Consider the following 16,146-nt stretch of genomic DNA (forward strand, 5'->3'; position numbering starts at 1 on the left):
ATATTCAAATGTCATTATTTCTAGAAGCTCTTATCACTTTTGAGTTATGAGAAGAAGATGTCAGGAGGCTGGGATAACTGTTTGTTAACGTGTTGAGTCCTGTTTTCTGTGCTCCACTGCTTCCCAAGCTGGATTAGTGAGGACTCCCAGAATAGAATCCCAGCCTACTCTTCTCGGACATGGCTTATGTGAGCAGGAAGGTGGGAGCAGTGGGGAATGGCCAAGGATCCATTTCAGGTGGAAATGAACAGAGACTTTGAAAACTCGGGAGGTCACAGTGAGCTCTAAAGAATTGGCATTGATATTCTTTGGGTGTGCAATTCAAAAGTTCTGTTTAACCTTTTCTTTTCTTTTGCTACCTTTCACCAAATTCCCAAGGGATTGAATTTACATCAGGGTTTTCTTTCCAATCTAGGTCTCCCGCATTAAACTTCCAGAAGTTGATAGTTGTGAAAAACGAGCATCTTAAACAGTGCTGCTGGCTGTGCAGAGAGAGAGAAGTGGAAGGAGCCGGCAGGGCAGGGTCTGGTGACTTCGCAGTGAATCATCAGAGTCATTCTTGTGTCATCTCAGAACACCAGGCTTTGTGTACTGGCTAGCTTTCCACAGCAGTCTCCGTCGGAGGGCTTGTGCTGTTGTGCCCAGTGTCTGCCGTGTCTTAGAGCCATGCATGTCAATGCCGGATGCAGCCTCTCAGTTAACGAGATCCGGCACCAATATTGGTTTGCAATTAAAAGACTTTCATTATTTCAGAAACACTTCCAGCTGCAGGATGGACTGAACTGAGGAAAGCAGTGTTCTAGTCTTCTCCCGTCCCTCACCCACCTAGCAATAAACACATAGAAATGTTGCATAAAATATAACAGCAATAACAAAAACAAGGCTACCCAGCCCAAGTTAAAAGAAATGAAATTCTGCCAGAAAAGTAAGTGAATCTGAGGCTGCAGGTGCCCACAAGAGGTAGGGCAGGATGAAGGACTTGGAGGCTGCAGGTGCCCACAGGAGGAAGGGCAGGATGAAGGACCTGGAGGCTGCAGGTGCCCACAGGAGGAAGGGCAGGATGAAGGACCTGGAGGCTGCAGGTGCCCACAAGAGGTAGGGCAGGATGAAGGACCTGGAGGCTGCAGGTGCCCACAGGTGGAAGGGCAGGATGAAGGATCTGGAGGCTGCAGGTGCCCACAGGAGGAAGGGCGGGATGAAGGACCTGGAGGCTGAAGCTACAGGTGCCCACAGGAGGAAGGGCAGGATGAAGGACCTGGAGGCTGAAGGTGCCCACAGAAAGAAGGGCGGGATGAAGGACCTGGAGGCTGCAGGTGCCCACAGAAAGAAGGGCGTGATGAAGGACCTGGAGGCTGCAGGTGCCCACAGGTGGAAGGGCAGGATGAAGGACCTGGAGGCTGCAGGTGCCCACAGAAAGAAGGGCGTGATGAAGGACCTGGAGGCTGCAGGTGCCCACAGGAGGAAGGGCAGGATGAAGGACCTGGAGGCTGAAGGTGCCCACAGAAAGAAGGGCGGGATGAAGGACCTGGAGGCTGCAGGTGCCCACAGGAGAAAGGGCAGGATGAAGGACCTGGAGGCTGCAGGTGCCCACAGAAAGAAGGGCGTGATGAAGGACCTGGAGGCTGCAGGTGCCCACAGGTGGAAGGGCAGGATGAAGGACCTGGAGGCTGCAGGTGCCCACAGGTGGAAGGGCAGGATGAAGGACCTGGAGGCTGCAGGTGCCCACAGGTGGAAGGGCAGGATGAAGGACCTGGAGGCTGCAGGTGCCCACAGGAGGAAGGGCAGGATGAAGGACCTGGAGGCTGCAGGTACCCACGGGAGGAAGGGCAGGATGAAGGACCTGGAGGCTGCAGGTACCCACGGGAGGAAGGGCAGGTTGAAGGACCTGGAGGCTGCAGGTGCCCAGAGGTGGAAGGGTGGGATGAAGGACCTGGAGGCTGCAGGTACCCATGGGAGGAAGGGCAGGTTGAAGGACCTGGAGGCTGAGGCTGGAGGCTCGCACAAGAGGAAGGGCAGGTTGAAGGACCTGGACGCCGAGAGCTGGAGTCTGGGGTTTTGGCCACAGCCTGTGTATGCCAGCCTGCACTAAAAACCAGTTGCTATGGAGCCAGCTCTGACTCCTAGCAACCCCATGTGTGTGTCAGAGTAGAACTGTGCTGACAGGGCTTCCAAGGGCTGATTTCTTCAGCAGTAGGTCACGAGGTGTTTCTTCTGAGGCACTCCTGGGTGGGCTTGAACCGCCAACGTTTAGGTTAACTGCCAGACACGTTAGTCGTTTACACAAAGCCTTGGTCAACTCCATGCTCCTTGACTTCATGGATTAGGAAGCCTCACAATTAGAAATTTGAGCCACTTGAGGAAACAAACCACTGTGAGGGAAAGGTAGTGGACTCAACAAATAGAGGAATAAGTACCCCAAGACCTCAAAAAACGATAATACTCTGAAAGATACTTATGTAAGTTTGTTTCAGATTATTAAAGAAACCATAAAAATCATCCTGAAAAATATGACAGTATAAAAAACATTTGAAAAAGGGCCAAATGGTATATGAAATGGAAAAATATAGTTAAAATTAAAAACTCAATGGATAGGTAAAGGGAGATTTAAAAAAAATTAAAAATATCACAGTAATATCAAAAAGATCTGAGAAACTTACAAAGGTCAGAGCAAAACAGCTGAAAATCTTAACTAAAAATTTGAGAAGTCTACCAAAGAGATAAGGAGATGAGGGCTGTAAAAGGAGATGTGGAGAACAGACTAAGTCCAAGATACTTTTAATATGAATTTCAAGGAGACAGAAGACGGAGAGCTGCCAGGTAAACAGAATTACCCATGCACAGGCCTTAACTAAATTAGATGCTAAATGCCACATATTAACAGAAAGGAACAAGGAAAGCATGAGGTGATAAAAGCAACGTTGACCCAAGAAGTTGGCAAGCACACTAGTATATATAAACGATCAGTAATTATAAAATTAATAAAAGTAATAGATTGGCTGGATTCATAACAGGTAAATTCAGAATGAGAGAAAGGTGAAGGGCAGGCAGTTTAAGTGTTTTAAAGCCCTTGTATTCATAGAGAGCATAATAATGATTTTAACTTGGATTTTCTTAATTTCTGTGTGAAATTTTTAAATACAACCCTGAAAGAAAGAAAACAACTTCTAAACTGGAGAAAGGAGAAAAAGAAAGAAAAATAAATTCACTCAATGAAATAGAAGTCAAAAAAGGAACAAAGAGACAGACCTGGCAAATAGCACCAAGAAGGTAGGGAAAAGTCCAAATTAGTGAGTAATCAAAATAAACACAAATGGATTAAACTCAAATATTAAAGGACAATCAGATTGGATACTTCCCTCAGAAAAATAAACCTCTGTCCAAAAAGAGACCGAATCTTTGGAGAAAACATTTCCTCCTCCTGTCAGTTGTCTGAATGGACTTCTAGTGTCTTTCAGGTCAGGGGTAAAAATGCACGTTGCTGTGCCCAGGCAGAAGAGAGATCCGGGTACAGAAAAAATATCATTAACACATGTTGCGAGCTGATGCCGATGGACGCAGAATTGCTTTTCTTACATTAACAGTAAAAACTTCCTAAAACCAACCCTAAACTCTCTATCTTCCTAAATTTAGAGCAGTGGCGATGCAGGCTTTTGGTTAATGGCAAGAGCCCTGAAGTTTTATTGTGTAATAGTAGAACAGCCCATTTGTTCAACAACGATTAAGAAAAAAAACAATAATGCCTGGTACCAGTTGTAAAAAAACAAAAAACTGTTGCCATCCAGCCATTTCCAACTCATAGCAGCCCTATTATTTTTTAAATAATTTATTTTATTTACTTTTTTTGTTGTTGAAAATCTACAGTAGAACATATACCAATTCAACAGCTTCTACATGTACAATTCAGTGATATTGATTACGTTCTTCAGTTTGCCCAACCATTTTCACCCTTTTCTGAATTGTTCCTCCTGCATTAGCATCAACTCACTATCCCCAAGCTTCCTATTTACAGTTTCAAGTTGCTGTTGTAAGTTTGATTTTGCATAGATAAGTCTCTTTAAAAGCGCATAGTGCTGAAGCAGACATTCTTTACCAATTAAGCCAAACTGTTGTTTGATTTAAAGAAGACTTGAGGAGATATGTTTGGTTTAAGGCTTAAAAGATTGACTCAGGGCAGTGATTTCAGGGGTTCATCCAGCCTCCATGGCTCCAGAATATCTGGATTCCCTGAGAATTTGAAATTTTGTTCTGTGTCTTCCCCCTTTGATCAGAATTCTTCTATAGAATTTTTGATCAAAATGTTCAGTAACGATAGCCAGGCACCATCCGTTTCTTCTGGTTTCATGGCAAAGGAGGCAGTTGTTCATGGAGACAATTACCACACGGTCTATTGCGGACTCTCCTCCTTCCTCTGTTACTCCAGGCTAATAGATACCAACTTCTGTACCTCAGACAGCTGCTGGCAAGCTTTGAAGACACCAGGCACTACGTAATGAACTAAGAGGTAGAATAGAAACGCTAAACATGATATTTGCTGTCCCATAAAACCATGACCCTAAACCTCGAAACCAAGAAACCAAATCCTATGAGGTGTTTGGTTGTACATACGCAGCCTCAGCACCTGCTCACTGTCTCTCTCTTTTTTTTTTTGTAAAAGTGTCTATCACACATTTGCCACTTCCACTTTTTACAGGTGTACAACTTAGTCACATCAATTATGTTAATCAGCTGTGCAACCATCGCTCTTAATCCCTGCAAATTTTCCATCACCTTAAACAGAAATTCAGCACTCCATAAGCAATAACTCTCTTTCTCCCTCCTTCCCACACCTGGCAACCACTAATAAGCTTTGGTCTCCACGCATTTGCCTGTTTTTGTCTTTTTATTTAAGTGAGGTCATACAATATTTGTACTTCTGTGACTGATTTATTTCAGCAGAATGTTTTTTAAGCTCCATCCATGTTGTAGCATGTGTCAGGACTTCATTTCTCTTTCTGGCTGAGTAATATTCCATTGTATGTATGTACCACATTTTGCTTGCTTGTTCATCTGTTAACGGACATTTTGGTTGTTTCCACCTTTTGCTATTGTGAATAGTGCTGCAGTGAGCATTGGTATACATGTGTCTGTTTGCGTTGTTGCTTTCATGTCACTTGGGTATATTCCTAGTACTGGAATTGCTGGGTCAAATGGATAGCTCTATTTTTAGCTTTTTGAGGACCTGCCACACCCTTTTCCACAATGGCTGTTTCATTTTACATTACCACCAGCAATGGATAAGAGTTCTAATTTCCCCACATGCTCATCAACTTTGTTACTTTCTGTTTTTTGTTTTATCCTAGCCATTCAGTTGTTGTTGTTGTGGGCTGTTGAGTTGATTCCGGTTCATGGTGACCCTACAGGGCAGAGTGGAACTGCCCTATAGGTTTTCCTAGGCTGTAAATTGTTACGGGAGCAGATCACCAGGTCTTTTCTCCAGCAGAGACGCTGGTGGGTTTGAATCACTCATCTTTCAGTTAGTTAGCCAAGTGCTTAACCATTGCCCCACCAGGGCATCCTAGTGGGAGCGAAATGATACCTCATGTTGGTTTTGATTTACATCTCTCTAAAAAAAAAAAAAAAAATTTTTTTTTTTTTTTTTAATGGCTATAGAAACCCTGGTGGCGTAGTGGTTAAGTGCTGCGGCTGCTAACCAAGAGGTGGGCAGTTCGAATCCACCAGGTGCTCCTTGCAAACTCTGTGGGGGCAGTTCTAGTTTGTCCTATAGGGTCGCTATGAATTAGAATCGACTCGACGGCTATGGGTTTTAATGGCTATAGGGTTGCCGTGAGTCAGAATTGACTCGATGACAGTGGGTTTTTTGGAATGGCTAATGACCTTGAGCATCTTTTCATGTGTTTGTTGTCCATTGAGTTTCCTCTTTGGTGAAATTTCTATTTAAGTCCTTAGGCCAGTTTTTGATTGGGTCATTTGTCTTTTTATTGTTAAGTTGTCAAAGTTTTATACATATCTTGTTTATTAGATTCTTAATTGGTAGCTTTTCAAGTTTTTGGTAAAGTCTTTTGATGAACAAAAGTATTTAATTTTTATGAGGTCTCATTTATTTATTTTGTATTTTGCTGTTTGTGTTTTTGTTATTATATTAGATAATTCATTATTAAAACCTAGCCCAGACAGCCTTGTTCCTCTATTTTCTTCTAAGAATTTTATGGTTTTAATTTTCACATTTAGGTTCTTAATCCATTTTGAATTTGTTTTTGTGCCTGGTGTGAGTCATGGATCCTATTTAATTTTCTGCATGTGGAAACCCAATTTTCCCAACACTATTTATTGAAGAGACTCTTTTTTCCCCATTGAATAAACTTAGCAACCTTGTCAAAAATCACTTGACTATAGATGTGTGGGTTTGTTTCTTGAATCCCAATTCTGTTCCATTCTATATTGGTCTATGTGTCTATTTTTATACCAGTACCAGGTTGTTTTGATTACTATACCTGTATAACATAATTTGAAATCAAGATTGGAAGACTTAGTATTGTTAAGATATCAGTACTACTTAAAGAAATCTATAGATTCAATGCAATCCTGATCAAAATTTCAACAGCCTTCTTTACAGAAATGGAAAAACCAATCTTTAATTTTATATGGAATGGCAAGAGGCCCCAAATATCTAAAGCAATTTTGAAGAAGAACAAAGTAGAAATATGCTGTTTTTAATGCCTCTTACCTTACCCAGGTAAGAAAGGAGCTGCAGCTGTGTTCTCTGGGGGAAAATCTACATAGTCAGAGAGAAATATCAGCAGCCTACAGTGGGGCAAAGGGGGCCCATGCTCTTCAGGAAAGGCCTTTCCTGGGAGACAAGCCTCTGTACTCTATCCATTTTAGTGATTGCTAGAGCTGGAAGATAGTGTCGAAAGAAGAGCCCTTTGGGTTGAAAGGCACTCAAAAGACGACTGGGGAAGAGCTGCCTCCTCAAAGTAGAGTTGACTTTAGTGACACAGATGGACTCTAGCATTCAGGACCTTCATTTGCTGATGTGGAAAGGCTCAAAATAAGAAGAAACAGCTGGAAATATCCAATAATAATTGGAACATGGAATGTACAAAGTATGAATCTACCAAAATTGGAAATAAAAAATGAAATGGAACACATAAACATCGATATCCTAGGCATTAATGAGCTGAAATGAACTGGTATTGGCTATTTTGAATTGGACAGTCATATGGTCTACTATGCCAGGAATGACAAATTGAAGAGGAATGGCATTGCATTCATTGTGAAAAAGAACATCTCAAGGTATATCCTGAAGTATATCACTGTCAGTAATGGAAAAATATTCATACTCCTACAAGGAAAATCAGTTAATATGCCTGTTACTCAAATTTATGAACTAACCATTGAAGAAATTGAAGATTTTTCCAACTTCTGCAGTGTGAAATTGGTCAAACATGCGATCAGGATGTATTAATAATTACTGGTGATTGGAATCCAAAAGTTGGAAACAAAGAAGGAGGATTGGTAGTTGGAAAACATGACCTTGGTGATAGAAACAATGCTGGAGATCCCATGACAGAATTTTGCAAGACCAATGACTTCTTCATTGCAAATACCTTTTTTCAACAACATGAAAATGGTGACTATACACGTGGACCTCACCAGATGAAATATACAGGAATCAAATCGACTACATCTGTGGAAACGGACGATGCAAAAGCTCAATATCATCAGTCAGAACAAGGCCAGGGGCTGACTGTGGAATAGACCATCAATTACTCATGTTGTTGTTAGGTGCCATTGAGTCCATTCTGACGCATAGCAACCCAGTGTACCACAGAATGAAACATTCCCCTGTCCTGTGCCATCCTCACAATCGTTGTTATGCTTGAGTCCATTGTCATAGCCACTGTGTCAATCCATCTCATCGAGGGTCTTCCTTTTTTCTGGCAACACTCCAGGGACTTATTCCTCCTGACAACATGTCCAAAGCGTGTAAGACAGATGCAGTCTCGCCATCCTTGCTTCTAAGGAGCATTCTGGTTGTACTTCTTCCAATACAGATTTGTTGTTCTTTTGGCAGTCCAAGGTATATTCAGTATTCTTCACTAACACCACAAATCAAAGGCATCAATTCTTCTTCTGTCTTCCTTGTTCATTGTCCAGCTTTCACATGCATATGATGCCATTGAAAATACCATGGCTTGGGTCAGGTGCACCTTAGTCTTCAAAGTGACACTTTGCTTTTCAACACTTTAAAGAGATCTCTTGCAGCCGATTTGCCTAATACAATGCATCTTTTGATTTCTTGACTGCTGCTTCTGTGGGTGTTGATTGTGGATCCAAGTGAAATGAAACCCTTGACAACTTCAACCTTTTCTCCGTTTGTCATGATGTTGCTCATTGGTCCACTTGTGAGGATTTTTGTTTTCTTTATGTTGAGTTGCAATCCATCCTGAAGGCTATGGTCTTTGATCTTCATTTGTAAGTGCCTCAAGTCCTCTTCGCTTTCAGCAAGCAAGGTTGTGTCATCTGCATATCGCAGGTTGTTAATGAGTTTTCTTCCAATCCTAAAACCCCGTTCTTCTTCATATAGTGCAGCTTCTCGGATTATTTGCCCAGCATACAGATTGAATAGATATGGCAGAAGGATATAACCTTGACACACACCTTTCCTAACTTTAAACCACTCAATATCCCCTTGTTCTGTCTGATCAACTGCCTCTTGATCTATGTAAAGGTTCCTTATGAGCACAGTTAAGTGTTCTGGAATTCCCACTCTTTGCAGTGTTATCCGTAATTTGTTATGATACACACAGTCGAATGCCTTTGCATAGTCAGTAAAACACGGGTTAACATCTTTCTGGGGATATTTACAATTACTGATATGAAAGTTCAAATTGAAGCTGAAGAAAATTAGAACAAGTCCATGAGAGCTAAATTGTGACTTTCAGTATTTCCCACCTGAATTGAGAGATCATCTCAAGAATAGATTTGACTCGTTGAATTATGGTGTTGGTGAAGAATATTGAATATAGCATGGACTGCCAGAAAAACCAACAAATCTGTCTTGGAAGAAGTCCAGCCAGAATGCTCCTTACAAATGAGGATGGCGAGACTTCATCTCACATACTTGGGACATGTTATCAGGAGGACCAGTTCCTGAAGAAGGACATCATGCTCGGTTAAAGTAGAAGGTCAGTGAAAAAGAGGAAGACCCTCAGTAAGATGAATTTACACAGTGGCTGCAACAATGGACTCAAGCATAGCATTGATCATGAGGATGGCGCAGGACCAGGTGGTGTTTCCTTCTGTTGTACATAGGGTCGCTATAGGACGGAACCAACTCGATGGCACTTAACAACAGCCACCACAGGGCCAGAGTGTTTCAGAACTGGAAAGAACCTTGCAGATTTCTACCCCGACAAGCCTCTTCAGAGATGAGGAAACCTAAGTGCTCTCTTCCCTTCCTCCTCCACTGCAGTCATCAATACATAGACATCTTTAACTTTCTCAGCATCTATGAAAGCAGGTATGTTGCACTGTCCCCCCATTTCCAGTGCACCTCCAAGAGCTTGCGGTATCTCATTTAGGGCATCTTTCCATCTGATTGAACTGTGTTACTCCAGCAAAGCGAGCAAACAACAGCTGGCTGGCTTAGCCTTTCAGGCTCTGTATCCGCTCCTGACACACAATCCCCTTGTAAAAGGAACTAGGGCCTTTTGAGCAACTGAAGTTAAACAAAATCATCTTTTTATGAACTAAAATACTGTCCTGTCATAGTAAATATCAGATGGCTTACAGCAGAGTGGCTCATCGTTCGGCTTCATAAACCCTGAGCCCCAGAGCTCGGCTGGATGCCTTGATATTTGACTCTGTGGATCAAGTTTGGCCCGCTGGAAATATTGGCCAGTGATTTCCATCAATGTAGAAAAACAGGACTTACAGCCCATAAATTCTGCCTGGACAGGGGTTGGGGGGAGCGTAGGTATGGTGGGCCTGGGCGGGGAGGCCTAGAGACAGAGAGGGTTGGCTGTGGAAATGACTTCCATCAGGATAAGGTTTCTTCAGCATTTGAATCTGTCTTTCACGCTGGACACTTTTATGGGCCATCCAATCCCAGGATGTAAGGGAGATCAGAGAGGGCAAGAGGGGGCTGAAAACGCCAGGACTCGGGTAAGGTTACTGTCCCCCATCCTCTCTTCCTCCGTGTGTGCCTGAGGCCACTGGTGGAGGGATGTGACACGCTCACAGAATGTACCGGCGTGCCTGTCTGAGGGGACAGGCTCGACCCAGCCTCTTGCACAGCGAGCTGGCCCCTGCTCGAGAATTCAGCTGTCTGCCGTGGAGAGTGCTTGGTGCCTTCCTCAGCTTGGATTTCGCATGTAGCTGAGCTGAGTGATGGCCCCATCGCCTCCGAGGATTTCCTCTGAGGAAGCTGCTTTCAGCTCCGCACAGATCAGTGTATCACATCTGCCGTTTGCTCTTTCTTCCTGCTCTCCTCACTGCTGTGATTGGGACATTTGCGGTGACAGAGTGTTAACTCTGACTTTTTGATGCTTATGTGAGGGAAAAGGAGGGCATGGTGGTTCTGTGGTGGAATCTGTTCTTCTACGCAGGAGATCCCGGTTTGACTTCGGCCAGTACACGTCATGTGCAGCCACCACCCATCTGTCAGTGGATGTGTGGGTATTGCTATGGTGCTGAACAGGTTTCAACAGAGCTTCTAGACTAAGATGGGGTAGGAAGAAAGGCTTGGCCATCTACTTCTGAAAATCAGCCAGTGAAAATGCTATGGATCACACAGATCTGATGTGCAATGGGCCATGGGGATAGCACAGAACCTGGCTGTGTTTCCTTCCATTGTGCCTGGGATCTTCAGGAGTCGCGGTGACCCATGGCAGCTAACAACAACGCGAGGGAAAGGGCCATCTTTGCAGCTGTGTCCACCTCCTGCTAGAACTACCCAGTGTCTCCAGCCCGGTGGAAGGTCGGAGACAGTGTGGCCCGTGCATTGAGGAATGGTTCTGGCCAGGCAGTATCTCAGAGTAGACGCCTGGAAGAAGATCAGCAGCAGAGGGAAAACAAAATGCTGTGCAGTGTTACCTCCTCAGATGAGGGACTTAAAGCCGTCTGGTGGGAACGGCAATAGATAGCAGCATCCAAAGTCTGAGCTTCAGTTCCTTCTGAGCAGTGGTTCCCAATTCTGGATTTTTTTTTTTTTAGTTGTGCTTTAGATGAAGATTTAGAGAGCAAATTAGTTTCTCATCAAGCAATTAATACACGTACTGTTTTGTGACATTGCTTGCTAACACCACGACGTGTCAGCACTCTCCCTTCTCGACCTGGGTTCCCTGTTACCAGCTTTCCTATCCCCTCCTGTCTTCTCGTCCTTGCCCCCCGGGCTGGTGTGCCCCTTTAGTCTCATTTTGTTTTATGGACCTGTCTAATCTTTGGCCAAAGGGTGAACCTGAGGGGTGACTTCAGTTAAAATGGAGGATGTCCAGGGACCGTACTCTCGAGGTTTCTCCACTTTCTGTCAGACCAGTAAATCTGGTCTGTGTGTGTGTGTGTGTGTGTGTGTGTGTGTGTGTGTGTGTGTTAGAATTTTCTTCATTTTTTTTCCAGCTCTGTTTGGGATCTCTCTTGTGATCCCTGTCAGAGCAGTCGGTGGTGGTAGTCAAGCACCATGTAGTTGTGTTGGACTATGTCTGGTGAAGGCGGTGGCAGTTGTGGTACATTAGTCCTTTAGACAAATCTTTCCCTCGTGTCTTTGGTTTTCTTTATTTTTCCTTGCTCCAGATGGGCTGGGATCAGAGGAGTATCTTAGGTGGCTGCATACAAGCTTTTAAGACCACAGGTGTTACTAAAGTAGAATGTAGAATATTTTCTTTTGCATATTTTGTTGTGCCAGTTGAGCTAGATGTCCCCTGAGATCCTGGTTTCCAACCCTCAGCCCAGTGATTCAGTCCCATGGAGAGTTTGGTTGTGTCTATGAAGCTTCCATGACCTTGCCTTTGGTTCCCAATTCTGAACGCTTATTGGAATTCACCAGTGGGAGCTTTTAAATACTCATACCCTGATTTCATCCCCAGAGATGCCTATTTATTTGGTCCAAGGTAGGCTCCAAGACATTTGCACATCTCTTAATAGCTTCTGAAACGTTTCTACTAAGTAGCCAGGGATGGGATCATCTGCCTCAGATGTGCTCTGAACAGAAATGAGGGAGAGGGAAGCAGTTTGCTTCCCATTTCTTAGTGGACCTCCTACACCCACAGCCCCTGCATGGAGGCTAAACATTTTAAGGTTTCGGACTTCACTGGACAGTATTGCTGGAATTTAAGTTTGCATTTCACCAGCCTTTCCTCAGTGTGTAAACTTCAAGATGTCAGTTTAATTTCCCAAATTTTGCTTTATCTTTTAAAGAAGAAAGAATTTAAAAGGTTTTTCTGAAGTGTGAAGTACTTTAGTTTAAAATCAAGTTCTCTGTTAGGCACCTGTACTGCAGCTTCTATTGTTGTCAGGGGCTGTGGAGTTGGCCCCAGTGGCAACCCCATGCACAATGGAATGAAACACTGCCCAGTCCTGCACCATCCCCATGATTGGGTATAGATCGGACCATGGTGATCCACAGGGTTTTCATTGGCTGAGTTTTGGAAATAGATTACCAGGCCTTTCTTCCTAGTTGAACATAGCCTGGAAGCCCTTATGAAGCAACACATAAGTCCCCACTGAGCAGTTGTTGTACTTTGGGTAAAACAGAACTAGAATATTAGATATTTAGAGATATTTGTCCTTAACACTCTAATTCTTTTCAGAAGTAGACTGCTGGGTCCTAAGAGTCATTATATCAAAAAGAATTGATCGACGTTCAAGCATATCAAGTGGTAGCATATGATCAGGAACCGATGGTACTGCAGGAAGAAGCCCAAGCTGCACCGTGAAGGCATTTGCGAAAAACAAGGCTCCAGGAATTGACGGAATATCAATTGAGATGTTTCGGCAAATGGGTGCAGTGTTGGAAGTGCTCACTCATCTACACCAAGAAATTTGGAACACAGCTACCTGGCCAATCTACTAGATTCCCAAGAAAGGTAATCTAACTAAATGCAGAAATTATCGAGCAATATCGTCAATACCACATGCAAGTAAAATTTTGCTGAAGATCATTCACAAGCGGCTGCGGCAGTATATCAACAGGGCCAGAAATTCAGGTTGGATTCAGAAGAGGACGTGGAACCAGGGTTATCATTGGTGATGCCAGACAGATCTTGGCCGAAAGCAGAGAATACCAGAACAATGTTTCCTTGTGTTTTATTGACTGTGCAAAGGCATTCGACTATGTGGATCATAACAAATTATGGATAACATTTCAAAGAATGGGAATTCCAGAACACTTAATTGTGCTCATGAGGAAACTGTACATAGATCAAGAGGCAGTTGTTCGGACAGAACAAGGGGATACTGCATGGCTTAAAGTCAGGAAAGGCATGCGTCAGGGTTGTATCCTTTCACCGTACCTATTCAGTCCGTATATTGAGCAAATAGTCCAAGAAGTTGGACTGTATAAAGAAAAATGGGGCATCAGGATTGGTGGAAGACTCATTAACAACCTACGTTGTACAGATGACACACATTGCTTGCTGAAAGTGAAGAGGATTTGAAGCACTTATTGATGAAGATCAAAGACCACAGCCTTCAGTATGGATTGCATCTCTACCTAAACAAAAATCCTCACAACTGGACCAATGAGCAAAACCATGATAAACGGAGAAAAAACTGAAGTTGTCAAGGATTTCGTTTTGCTTTAATCCATAATCAACAGCCATGGAAGCAGCAGTCCAGAAATCAAAAGACATATTGCATTGGGTAAATCTGCTTCAAAAGACCTCTTTGAAGTGTTGAAAAGCAAAGATGTCACCTTGAAGACTAAGGCGTGCCTGACCCAACCCATGGTGTTTTCAGTCTCATCATATCCATGTGAAAGCTGGACAATGAATAAGGAAGACAGAAGAAGAATTGATGCCTTTGAATTGTGGTGTTGGTGAAGAATATTCAATATACCATGGACTGCCAAAAGAACGAACAGACCTGTCTTGGAAGATGTACAACCAGAATGCTCCTTAGAGGCAAGGGTGGTGAGACTGTATCTTACATACTTTGGACATGTAGTCGGGAGGGATCAGTCCCTGGAGAAGGACATCATGCTTGGTAAAGTACAGGGTCAGCGGAAAAGAGGAAGACCCTCAATGAGGTGGATTGACACAGTGGCTGCAACAGTGGGCTCAAGCATAACAACGATTGTGGGCATGGCGCAGGACCAGGCAGTGTATTGTTCTGTTGTACCTAGGGTCACTATGAGTTGGAACCAACTCAACAGCACCTAACAGCAACAATCCTTAACAGTTAGTAATGAAACTATATTGGTTTGCCCCGAAGGAGATTGGTTGACCTTAGCGTGGGTATAGTCAGCAAAGATATCCAGCCTAGTGGAAGCCCTATATTCCAAACCAAAAATCCAGACACATGTTCTGACGGAAAAAAAGGTCTCAGTGTTAAATATCCACAGTTGATAGTTCTATCTCCTTATTTCTTAAAAGAATGCTTTTGTTCTTAAGAGGTGCATGCTGAAGTGTTTAGGGTTGAGATGTCATGATCTCTTCAACTTACTCTGCTGTGGTTCGGCAGAAGAATACACACATGTGCACACACACAGAGGCCAGTGTGGCAAAATAGTAACAGTGGCAATTCAAGGTGAAGAGTATATGGGCAATTCACTCTTACTTTTCTTGAAACCTTTCTATAACTTTGGAAATGTCCAAATCGTTTTCCGTGTGTGCCTATTCTCATCTCTTGAGAGCTTCTCTCCGCAGCCTTGTTGTTAGTTGTTACTTGCTGTTGAGTTGGCTTCGACTTACGGTAACCCCAGGTGAAAAGAATGAAATTCTGCCCAGTCCTGCACAATCTTCACAATTGTTGGTGTGCTAGAGTCCATTATTGCAGCAGCTGTGTATTTCAAGTGTCTTCCAAACAAGGGGGCTCATTTTCAGTGCTATATTAAGCAATATTCTGTTGTGATCTGTAGTGTATTCACTGGCTAATTTTTGGAAGAAGATCTCCAGGCATTTCTTCCTAGTCTGTCTTAGTCTGGAAGCTCTGCTGAAATGTGTCCACCATGGGTGACCCTGCTGGTATATGAAATACTGGTGTCATAGCTTCCAACATCATGGCAACATGCAGGCCACCACAGGACGACAAACTGAGGAGGGCGTTTGGCTCTGCAGCTAAAAAAACAGGAGATTATTTCAGGTTTGGCCTCCACAATGACAGTTACTTTTCTACATTTGTATTTTTAGCTTCCTTCACTTATTTTGGAAACCCTGTTGATGCAGTGGTTAAGAGCAATGGCTGCTAACCAAAAGGTCGGCAGTTCAAATCCACTAGGTGCTTCTTGGAAACCCTGTGGGACAGTTCTACTCTGTTCTACAGGGTCGCTATGAGTCGGAATCAACTAGACAGCAACTTCACTCATTTTACCTGTCTCCAGTTCCCCTCTCACCTCTGTCTACCTTTCAACTAGCTCTTTCTTAGCCTGTTTTTATTCTTAGTGTTCCACGTTTCATCCCTGTTTTCCTAAAGTCCATGTTTAAGCTTGTGAGAGCAGGCATCACTTAAAACTTACCTTGGGTTTTGTTTATTTGTTATAAATCTTTTATTTTCTCCAAAATGTACCTTTGTTGTATCTTTCTTTTTTAGGGTTTTGTTCCTGTCCTTTAATTTTGTGCCTTTTTTTCCCCCCTTGAACTGATGTTGGCTATTTGCTGACTCATACTTGGATATTCAAGGTTTTATTCTGGCCTTTAATTTGGTGAGAAAATAGGGTTTGTGATTTACCTCAGATAAACAAGTGGTCCAGTTAATGAAAAATCCATTCTAATTAGGTGACTCAGCAACTGAAAGGAGGGGAAAAGAGGCAGCACTTAGCACACCCACCAGGGAAACCTCTTGAGGCCACCCCTGCTCCCCATGTTAGTGAGGCTACTGGGCTAGCTGGCTGCTTTGGGCGGGTGTTCTTGTTTGTTGTCCTTTTGCTTGTTTTCTTTAGTTTTGCTGAGCCCTTTTCCTGGGTACATGGTACGGCTCTGTCTGACCCAC

At 43.4% G+C, this 16,146-nt stretch overlaps 2 protein-coding genes across 7 annotated transcripts in view; both read left to right on the forward strand.

Annotated features, from left to right (window-relative positions):
* Window positions 1-16,146, forward strand: part of HS3ST3A1 (heparan sulfate-glucosamine 3-sulfotransferase 3A1) — a 142,214-nt gene that overhangs the window by 42,519 nt on the left and 83,549 nt on the right. The gene's annotated exons all lie outside the window — the stretch shown is intronic.
* LOC126063282 (uncharacterized) lies at window positions 613-5,623 on the forward strand. Of its 6 annotated transcripts, none has more exons than XM_049861561.1 (3): window positions 613-1,069; window positions 1,115-1,615; window positions 1,751-5,623. In XM_049861561.1, the coding sequence occupies exons 1-3, from the start codon at window positions 971-973 to the stop codon at window positions 2,087-2,089; spliced, it is 939 nt and encodes a 312-aa protein (XP_049717518.1). In that variant the 5' UTR covers window positions 613-970; the 3' UTR covers window positions 2,090-5,623. The 6 variants fall into 6 exon arrangements, with proteins under 6 accessions (XP_049717518.1, XP_049717516.1, XP_049717515.1 ...); XM_049861559.1 differs by having other exon boundaries at window positions 614-1,069; window positions 1,115-1,480; window positions 1,526-5,621; XM_049861558.1 differs by having other exon boundaries at window positions 614-1,069; window positions 1,115-1,390; window positions 1,436-5,620.

This window comes from Elephas maximus, chromosome 19 (assembly GCF_024166365.1).
Source record: "Elephas maximus indicus isolate mEleMax1 chromosome 19, mEleMax1 primary haplotype, whole genome shotgun sequence".
Classification (NCBI taxonomy): Eukaryota; Metazoa; Chordata; class Mammalia; order Proboscidea; family Elephantidae; genus Elephas; species Elephas maximus.

Bases quoted from the DNA above. Each gene is read 5' to 3' on its own strand.
- LOC126063282 (XM_049861557.1), top strand. From the start codon at position 971: ATGAAGGACTTGGAGGCTGCAGGTGCCCACAGGAGGAAGGGCAGGATG. The intron at 1,070-1,114 runs CTGGAGGCTGCA...AGGATGAAGGAC, and splicing joins GGAAGGGCAGGATGAAGGAC to CTGGAGGCTGCAGGTGCCCA.